The sequence below is a fragment of the Galendromus occidentalis genome, unplaced genomic scaffold, assembly GCF_000255335.2.
Source record: "Galendromus occidentalis unplaced genomic scaffold, Mocc_1.1 scf7180000077464, whole genome shotgun sequence".
Taxonomy (NCBI): Eukaryota; Metazoa; Arthropoda; class Arachnida; order Mesostigmata; family Phytoseiidae; genus Galendromus; species Galendromus occidentalis.
Genome location: NW_003805452.1, coordinates 97,461 through 107,779, shown reverse-complemented (window position 1 = coordinate 107,779; position 10,319 = coordinate 97,461). Strand labels below are relative to the sequence as shown.

General features: G+C 52.2%; 1 protein-coding gene across 1 annotated transcript; it reads right to left on the bottom strand.

Moving 5' to 3' along the window:
• Positions 1–6,348: 6,348 nt before the first annotated feature.
• Positions 6,349–9,678, bottom strand: tinc (transmembrane protein tincar). Its single transcript, XM_003744321.2, has 5 exons — positions 9,462–9,678; positions 7,965–9,309; positions 7,443–7,755; positions 7,108–7,265; positions 6,349–6,969 (listed from the first exon to the last, which is right to left on the bottom strand). Exons 1-5 carry the CDS (start codon positions 9,676–9,678, stop codon positions 6,465–6,467), a joined length of 2,538 nt encoding a protein of 845 aa, XP_003744369.1. The 3' UTR covers positions 6,349–6,464.
• Between the last annotated feature and the right edge of the window lie 641 nt (positions 9,679–10,319).

The window sequence follows — 10,319 nt, the reverse complement described above, 5'->3', positions numbered from 1 at the left end:
GGCGGACATCCACTATACGAAACGACCCTTGGTCCCAGCAGGTTTGTTCTTCCCCGAGCCTCGAACGAGAACTCGGCAAATCGACCTGAAAAACTGGAAATTCTCCGTCAGAGTAGACGCTTGCCGCTCGAAGCCAGGTGCTCCCTTGTCGTAAACGACGCCCGATCAGCTTCGCACGTCGATCACACGAGGATGTGTCCCCGCGCCTGTTGCGCAAGCTATCGGTCTTTTTTCACCTGCCGACATTCGGGAGCTTCTCTCCGAGCGCAATCCGCGGCTTACACAACGACATGCATATTTGACGCAAACGCAGCGACCTTTTCGCAATCAGTCTCGCTCGGCCGCTCGCAATCAGCCAAACTCGGGAGACCATGGGAGCCGACAGAATCTGCGGGCGAACAAGAGGAGTCTCTCTCTAAAATTCAACAAAGTGGAAGATAAAATCTACCGTGTCCTCACAGGCTATCTACGAATGATTTGTCGGGTTATCCCGACCTCCGCGCTTTCGCGTCCGCCCCCGCGAGGACAGAGGTGCGGGTTTTCGAACGGCGGGTCCTGGTGACCGACGCTGCTGTCCGAGTCTGAACGCTGTTTCCTGCTCGGGATTTTTCTATCGACCGGGTGAGCTAGATCGGCGGCTTGACAGATCAGGTTGTATGTACTTTCGCGCGATTAAACAGAGCAATCTGCGGGCGGAGAAACAACAATCTCGTCCCAGACGACCTTGATCTCGACGTGCTCTATCTTGAGCCGACGAAGAGACGTGCGTGAGCGTTGTTGAGCGTGAGCATACCCATCATGATTGGGCAAAAGAGCGCCCTAAAGACGGACTGAGAGGACCCCAAAATTAGACGAGCTCATCTCCCGATTTTCTCGATTTGATTTCGCGGTATCCTGTCCAACGTTCGAAAAATCGTAGGCTACTGAAGGAATGTCCGTGAGTTTCCCTCGGACTTTCCAAGGCGGGTATATGAACAACACCGGGAGAGCTCACACCGATTATTATCACTGGCTCTGTTTCGATCCCTGGGGGAGGGAGCCGCCCGTATCTCTGGGGCTGGACGGCTTTCGGTGACCTCTCTGATATGGCAGGCCTTCGTACCACCAGAAGCATGAGATCCGAAATAGCCGAAGGAAGAGGAATGAGTAGAGTAAAGAGGAGAATTCTCATGGAGTAGAAAGAATGCCGGGAATTCCTTCTGTGAACTCCGCTATAGGAAGAATGGTGGTGGACTTGTTGAAGTTATGACTGGCAAGGGGAGAGGGAGAGCGAAGCCACGACGCGCCTCGAGATAGGCATGCAAACACAGCGGGGGATCCGCTGCGGGTCCGAACTTTGCTTTCAACTTGGGCTCGAGCTTGAAGTCGTCGAGTGAGTGAGTGAGTGAGTCAAGTAAGGAACCGTAGGGTGTACACTTCAATCCACAACTCATCCCACTGACTTCCTTACGTCTCTCTGAGTCACTCTGTGGAGCAACGATTCTCCCTTTGAGGCCTCCGGAGCGGAAGCGAGTCCCTCTCCGGACTGGAATCCTCGCTTCGTCCGTGATCTGATTGAACGAGATGCGGGGAGACATGAGTATCCGCCGCAACGTTTGATTAGAATATACGTGCAACGTATTTTTCTCCGCATGAGAGAGATGCGCGACGATGTATGATTTCCTTCTGATGGATGAAGTTCGAGGAATCATCAACGATCTCTGGCCTCTTTCAACGAAAGCTGCGGTCGCCGTCTGGAGCTGAGCTCTTGGCACCGTATTGCAACCCCAGTCTGTCATAAGCCGGTCGCCTACATTGAAAATCCATTTCCTAGCTAGGGAAGCTTTCGGCTATTCTTTGTTTGATATATTGGGGTTCTCCGCTGACGCTCGCCCGCTCGCTAGCTTGGAACTTGCGATCGAGAGGAACAACGCCGCAGCCGAGCCACCCCATCAAACGAAGCGAGGACGACCGTTCGACCGAAAATATACTTTTTTTTGCGTCAGTTTCCCCGTCTCCTGCATCCAGTAATGATTGTGGATGAGGGAGCGGACCTCTGGAAGCAGAGCGTCAGAATCTGGCATTCCAGGGCTGATTCGTTCGCCGGGAGAACGAACGAGGGCCCCTGCGAATTAAAACAGGTTATCAGCCGCAGCATCGCATTGCCTCATCAGCGCACACCGAATGCAGCCCACTCCTTATCGGGCGGTATTTCGAATGAGGAGGCGCTCCGAAAACCGAGAGTCAGGGACAGGCTGGAGAGCTGCTCCGCCAGAACGCTCAGTCCGAGAGCGATGTTGAAGCAACTGTTGGGCTCCCACGGATGATTGAATGAATCAACCATTGGGTACACAGACAGATACGTGCATGGAGCATGGGAACAGGAGTTGGATTCGTTGATTTCGACACCACCCGGCCCTAACGCGTGGTTTGCCGCTCGAGCATAGCTTTTCCCCGACCAGTGCGGCCAGCTGTGGTTGATTCCCTTATCAGATAACTGAACAAACCCTCGTCTCGAAACAGCGCGCCTCCTTTGGCGGTGAAGAGTGTTCGCTCAACGAGGGTATTTCTTTTTATCAAAGCCGGTCCGGATGCTAGTTCAAACCCCTGAGATTGCGTCGGAAACTCAAGGAAAGCTGTTCAAGCTCTACCACCAGGGAGAATTTCGGGTTGAGCTCGGGAGATGAAACTTGGACTGCTGGGAGTCGCACGAATTCTTTCGAGCGTGAGTCTTGCATATCATGGGTTCCTCGCTCGAGCTGGGAGCTAGAATTATCGATCGTGTAGAGCGAGGAACGGCATAAATGCGATGCAATGTGCTGTAGCCAGTCAGACGACCGAATCGTCTGACTGAAATCCCGATGAATTCATTCCGTCCCTCGTTCTGGTTACAGCCATTGATATTCATGCTCTGGTATTCCATGCTCCGGTTAGGAACCCATGATATTCAATGATTTTACAGATAGCTTGATCAGAAGGCCAGTATTGGTGGGAGTGCCGAGCTCGGAGAGTCGAGGAGGGAATAAACGTAGTCGCCGCGACTCCGACGTTCATCCTCTCCTCGCCTCGGTCAGGCACCGGTGTGCAGCGTGTCAGCGGATGAGTCGTGGCCGAATTCAGTGAGCTCGCCGTTCGAGGAGAGAATCAAGGGAAGGTGGGTACTTCTCCTCTTGTTGTTGCAGCAGCAGCCCTTGCTGGTGCACAATTCGTCTAGAAGCAGCTCCCTCGGTCGGCTGGCTGGACGGACGGCTGTTGATATTGGACCCCCGGCACATCGTCTACTTCCTTCTCGGCTTTATATGAAATCCAATGTTGACTGCTGCGGCACTGACATTAGTGGCTACACGCTAGTATTGCTGCGGCCGAGGACCAACCCGTTGTTATTTCACGGGTGCTCGGTGTTTTATCGCGGTAGGTTTGTAATGCTTTTGTGCGGATCGCCTTTGAGGAAAAAATATAAAAGCCAGCGGGACCAGCAGGGCAAGGCGTCGACGGCAACGACCGGAAATACGAAATGTCGGGGAACTCATCGAAGGAATCGACTATCGACTCGGCGTCAATGACCGAGAGGAAACAATCCATACGCTTATAGGCACGGTGGTCAACGGACAACGGTCTTGATGAACGGTGCCTATAAGCGTATGGACCACCGTGCCGGAAGATTTTGCATCCAGTTTCTTCTTCTCGTTGACGATAGACCAGAGCACCCCGTGGACTCCCTCAGATTTATTCCCACCTCTTGAACAATTATTTTCAGAGGCTGGGGAGGAAGAAACATTTTTGCGAATGTCACGATGAGTGTATAAAGCATTGAACTGACGCAGATCAAGCAGAGCAATCTATTGTTCAGAGAGTGCGAGAAATGCTACGAGCATTCAAGCCCACAACTGGCTCGTGGCGCGGAGGCTTAATAGAGTTAATGGGCAGAGGTTTCTCCCTCCACGAGGTGAGTGATAGTCGGCGAGCGAATGATAGTGCGAGGCGGCGAGCGAATAGCGGACTCGGCTCCATAGAGAAGTTTTGTAATGGCAAAAAGAGATCGCGAGGTCCGGGGGAGGAGCATCAAAAAGCGCGAAGGACAGGAATGGAGTACGAGAGTTTCTTGCCGCCGCCACAGTTTGATTAAGGCTTGGACGGACAGAGAGAGCCGTGAGGCAGGATGATGGTTCGTCGAGTGAGTCGACCGGAAAAGTGTCTGAGGTGGGGTGAAGCGCGGGCAAACGCACCGCAAATCGACGCTCGGGACTCCCTCGAGGTTCAGCGAGACTCCGCGGGCGAAATCTACGAGGTTGATTGCTTCGCTTCAGAACGAGCTACACTGAACGACGCGACAGGGACGATGAAGAGACAGTGCAACTCTCCGCAGATGGGGGAAGCAGACTCCTTGAGAAGGGGTGAGCAACCGGCAGATCCGGTGACGGTTTCTTCAGGACCGGAGCTCTCGAGCTCTCCTCCGCTGCTCTTCACAAAATTCATTTTTCCCCGCTGCTCGGAGGTATTCGGAGCTACGAGCCAAGACCATGATAACATGCAAATCAGGACAAGGTTTCATGTAGGGACCGTACAAATGGTAGGCGTAATAAATAAATTTATTAACTCATTTCTGTCCTTGTTGACGCTTTCATCACTTGCACGAAACTTGACAAGCTATTTACAACTACTCATCATGAGTTTCCTCCTCCGAATCCAGCTAGTCTTCGCGAGGGTGCGCTCCTGGCGTCATACAGGAACGATTCCTCCGTCTTGGGGGGCGAACCCATCCGTGGTCGAGCTGAGAGGAATCTGGGTTTTTCCATGCTCTTCCGTCAGAAACATTGTCGTATAACATTCCATGTTCTTTCGCGAGCTTAATTAAAGTTCTTCGATGAGGGCTGAATTTCCATCAGGCTCTGTTTTCTTTTCGTGGAACACAATCGAAATAAATTACCAAACGCCGTAGAATCCCGTCTAGACTTGACCCTAGTCACGGACAACATCCCTCTTGGAACTCCTCTGATCCCGAGTTCACTCTGATCGTTTGACTGACGCAAGAGAGCCGTATGAACAACTCGGCTCGATGTCATCATGCTTCGAATCAGTCTCGTGACTCGTGACCCGGTCCATGAAGAATTACGAATGAATTAAATTATGAATGAACAGATTCAACAAAGTAAATTCAAATACATTAGGAAAAGATGATACGTTCGGTTTCGCGACGTGGTATGTACAGGAAACGATCGATGATGCTTCGGAGAAACTCTCGTCACACGCGCTCCGGTTCTCGCGGAGAAGAAAGTATTGAAAAATACGGCAGTGGCCACACCCATATTGGAGGACGCTTTGGTATAGAAGTTGAGGCTGACTTTGTTAGTGTTGTTCTTCATTTTCCATCGGATATAAGAGTTTGTTCAGGCATTGAATAGTATTCATAAAATATGGCTACTCGACACTCACTTGTAGAAAAATGCAAAACCTCATTTCTACGGGTTCAAATTTTCTTACCCCGGAAGAGTATCCGGTATCGCTCGATTCAGCCAAGCTGCCTCTCTGTCGACGAAATCCGCCCCTCGTTGCTGCCCTCTCATGTGACAGACCAAGTAGTCTAAACGGAATGAGAATTGATCTTTTGCCTTGGAAGCTTGAAGGCGTCACGAATTCCTGTGCGACTCATGTGGCGCGATTTCTTCGGATCGCATCCGAGAAGTCTCTTCCCGAACACAAAAAAAAGCTTCAGCGTCTGCGAGCGGTGTTTGCGAACCGTCGCATTGCGAGTCCGAGCAAAAGGGAACTGCATGATCATGAACAGGCCGGAGAGGAGCCTTCTTTTTTCGCGTGCGGCAGTTTGATTCACCGATTTTCACTCAACGCTCCTGAATCTGAGTTTCTTTTCCGTCCTCCCGTATCGCAAAGAGATGTAATCATGACAGTCTCGATGAACCTTCCGTCCCCGTCTAGGACGCCACATAACATTCTCATCGAGAATTCCACGCTGCGGACGGCTGTCATCGATCGGCTGCGTCGGCTGAACTCCTATACGTGGATTCCTCTTGACTTCTCATCGTCAATCAGACATGAACTCCAATATGAAGTACGGGAACTTTCTGACTGAGTCCAACATAATTGAGTGATGATTCAGCTAGTAAAACAGTTGGAAAGTGTTTGTTGGAACGAAAGAACAAATGCAACTCCCTCCTCAGCAAGCTAACCCACGACTCACGACGACTTTTTACAGTTGCGGTTTTCATCCTCGCTAACCGCGGCACAACTTAGGCTTGCCAGCTCGGGAACCGATCCAGACACTACAGTCGATTCCCGAAGCGTTTAGTAAGGTTTCCTGCTCTTCTTGTGACCGATTTTTACAGTGTGGCAATAAAACCTCGAAACTATCGTCACCATCGTTACTAGAGATCATCCTCATCGTTATCAGCACGATCTCTATCCACTTTTGTGTCTCATTCATAAACATATGTAGCTCCGTAGTGATTGATCGGTGCTACTTCCGCAATCTAAGACGCCAAAGGCGACCGAGCGTTCCACTCGCTGTTCTGCGGAAGCGGAGGCATTGCCGGGGGTTTGGGGAAGTTTGGCATCGATGGCAACGACGGAACCGTCGGTGGCAGAATACGTGTCGCACCTCCGATATAATCAGGATGCTCCGAGAATGACGTCAATCTCATCGGAGGACGTCTACCTTGCAGATCGCAGACATTTGACGCATTCCGTCGGATGACTAGGCTGTTCGTGCCGTCACCGTAGCCGTTGTGGAAACCGTTGCCCAACGTTGCCCGTTGCAACGACATGCTCTTCCAGTTGTGGACCGAGCCCGACCGTTGGTGTATCGTGGCCGTCGGAGGAGCTGAGATCTGGTTTTGAACTTCGACTAAGAGCTGCTCCAGTGATGATGTACGTTTGAGCTGCTCACTGCAAGCTGAGTGAACACCCGAACTGTTCGAGTCGTTGGAGCTGCCACCCTTCTCGGGGCTTGTCGAAGTGTCGCTGACGCAATCCGATCTGTGGACCAAGAGGAGCCGACTCAGAAAATCAGAGATCTTAAGAGGATACAGAAACTCTTCTGAACGAAAGCGGGAAGCTCCAGGTCGGTCGGCGAAAGACCGATGAATCAAGCAGAGACTTCGCTTCGTAACGTACCTCGGCGTCAGCTGCACAGGACTCAGAGTCCCGTTCTGTTGAGTCAGAATCCCTCGGAGCTGCGGATTCTGCGTGTCGATCATGAGAGGGTCGAAGCCGCCGTTGTTCTGCGCGAGAAGTTTGTTAGCTCCATTCTCGTCCGTCAGTGGACAAAGCGACTGTAATCACAACAAGAGACACACAAACACGATTACAACACGAACGTGCTCATCTCGCTCACGCGGCAAACCGAAAAGTGCGCTTCGAATCGAATCCGGTGGGGAATAAGAGAGAGAAAGCATAAGAACGGGAAGGACGAATCGTCGAGGAGATCAAACATCGAGGAGTTCAATTACCTTGTAGAATTGATTGCTGTTGTCCCGCCGTAGGGATGGGGAATTCTTGAGGGTGCCGTAGTCGGTCCCGTTGCTGAAATCCTCGGGTAACTGCGCAGGCGGTTTTTTCCCTCTTTTCGGGCTCTTTCCCGCTGCAGCACGTGCCTTGCTCGGGCTGGTCGACGTATCGAATGTTACTCGAGGTTTTGAAGGAGGCGGGGTCGCGATGGCAACCTGGCCATTAGCCAGTGGTGAGCCCTGGTACGACTTCGGTTTCTGCGACCTCAGCCAAGAAAGGCTATTCGGTTGTTCTCCTTCTTTGATTGAAGGCATCCTGTCAAGAGGGAGTCACTATTAGAATATCACCCGGCTGCACAGAAAAGCATGGCAACAAAAGACGGAAAAACTGAGGCATGGAAAAAAAAATTGCCCTCGAAGGGAGTTCATTGATCGTGGAAAAAATTCTCCTTTCCGGTCAGTACGGGAGAGATATCTTCATCTACTCCAGGAGTCTGGCAGCTGCATGTAGGCTCGCAAACTCACCTCGGCTTGAGCCAGTAGATATCCTCGTCTTCGGAGGGATGAGGTAATTTTTGAACCTGCTGCTGGCGGGATGCAAGTCCGAGAATAGCTTTCTTCGATGAAATCTCGTTGACCCGATAAGTTTGGCCGTTGTCCACGACCAGCAGTGGATGATCGGGTCCATCGGCGATTTTCAGCAGCGGAGTGTAGTTGTACTGACTCTGGCTTTGTTGAAGTCCCGACGACGAGAAGCTCATGGGGTGCTCGGAGAGCGGTCCATTTTCAGCGCAGAAGTCCCAGTCGTGCTTCACAGTGAAAAGAAGCCACAAGAGAATCCACAGAACTATGTGTAGGGCCATTCCGCAGATTGTAACGAGAACTACGCCGTCCAAGCTGGCCTGGTAGACCTTAACCAGATCGTGGACGATGGGCGCTCCAGTGAGAACAAGACCGACCAGTACTAACAACGAGTAAACATGGGGGCCGTGGCCGTAAAACGTGATTCCCCCGGCCTGAGCGCCTTGCCAGGTAATGTGGTGTTTGAGAGCTGTCCTGGACTTCCATTCGGAGTACTTCAGCAGTCCATACGAGTAGACGAGAGAACCAGAGAGGGTGATCAGAATGGTATAGGAGAAGAAGAGCGCCGCTGTCGAAGGCACATTGAGAAGAAGTGGTCCAAAACGATGCAGTAGATCCCGCTGACCCACGATGTGGACGCCGTGTAGGATGCCCACCGACGTGAACACCAGTAGCTTGAGGCATACCATGGTCACGACGAGATACAGCGAGAACAAGAGCGAGAAACACTTGTTACGTTTCCAGAAGACAGCCGGATACCTCAGCGAGTAAAGAAGGAGTGCCAAAGCGTAGTTTATGAACTCGGCCGAGATGTGACCCGTCACATCGAGGTGGTTTATGGCGGGACGCGTGCCCTCCTGCGTATCACGCTCCCAGAGTTCTGTCTCGTTTACTGTGGGCAAGAAGTGGATGGGAACCAGTCGCTCCCTATGCGGAATCAGGAAATCCATGTCGGTGTGCCAGACATCGCTGCGTTTAAGAAATCCGTGGCGTATGAGGCGAGCGTGCATGATCACCTTGGGCACGAGCAAACAGAATGCCGACCAAAGGTGCAACGTGGGAGACGTTGGCCCACCGTGTCGCCAAGCGGCCTTGAACCAGCGTTTCAAAGCTCCTCCGCACATTCCTGGCTTGCGTCGGGCTCTCCGAGGGAGATTTTCGTAGAGAGCAGATGGGTCGGGTGCAGGAGTGGCTTCATCGACTTCGCCTCCGACTGTGGCCGCATCGTTGGACATGTTGCCAACCTGCAGAACGGCCGACGCTACAAAGAACGGTAACAGCACAACGCCTGAAAAAGGAACGATGCACAGGGAGCTTAGTCGATGGTCCGTGGGGGAAGGTTCCCAAACACAAAAAAAAAACATTAGCGTCGCTCCTGCGGGGTGACGATTTTTTCCAGTGGGGTCTATGTAAATGTTTTTTTTCCTCCTCTTCACTCACCAGCGCCGATGCATGCGACGTACGCATTCAGCTCGATGTACGGTTGGTCCCTCGAAGGCCAGGGTAGGGACATGTACCGGGTGAACCGTTGCACACTGCCGGCGATAACATAGATCGACAGCGCCAGCCCAGCGGTGCAGTACCACACATTAGACAACGTGTTGAGATGAGGTTCCCGGCATACCGGGAACCCATGTCTACGGGGAGCATCGGCCATATTACCTCTACTTGTTCATGTGTGGAATCTGAAAACAGACATACGGACGAATTACGACACAGCAATCAACTCGACTCCCCGACGGAGGTCAAGCGTTCCACTCGTGCTCATCCCAACGCCGGCGCTGTCCATTCCTATGCATTCACCCCTCGCAGGGGTACGCTCGCTCACAGGGACAGCTTGCTCCGTCATGTCTCCCTGGCGCCAAAGTCCCTGGTGTGAGTCCCCCGTCGACGTGCCCTCCGAGCCCGTGGCCCGCGTACCGTGTTCGATGGCGCAGTTCGAACCGTTCCCAGCCATGCCAGTCGGTACCCACTGCGTAGAGCAACAGTATTCGAATAATTCCGCGATACCGGCGCTCCTCGCCCTCCCGAATGATAGGCTCTTTTCGGTGCTTGTATTGGTCGCAATTCCCTTCAATCCCGATCCAAAAATAGTGGATTCCTATTTATTGACCATCGAATGGATTCGACAGATGCTCCGTCGTGAGACGGCCGGCTCGCCAACGAGTCGTCTGTTCGACGTTTGATATTATATCTGATGAGGCATCCCGCAGAGGAGACATTATCACGTAATTGAGCGCTGATGGGATAGCTCACACACACACAACTAATATATGGAAATATAGAACAGACGAGCTT

Bases quoted from the DNA above. Each gene is read 5' to 3' on its own strand.
- tinc (XM_003744321.2), bottom strand. From the start codon at position 9,678: ATGGCCGATGCTCCCCGTAGACATGGGTTCCCGGTATGCCGGGAACCT. The intron at 9,310-9,461 runs GTGAGTGAAGAG...TTCCTTTTTCAG, and splicing joins CGTCGCATGCATCGGCGCTG to GCGTTGTGCTGTTACCGTTC. The intron at 7,756-7,964 runs GTGAGTTTGCGA...CCCTCTTGACAG, and splicing joins ATCTACTGGCTCAAGCCGAG to GATGCCTTCAATCAAAGAAG.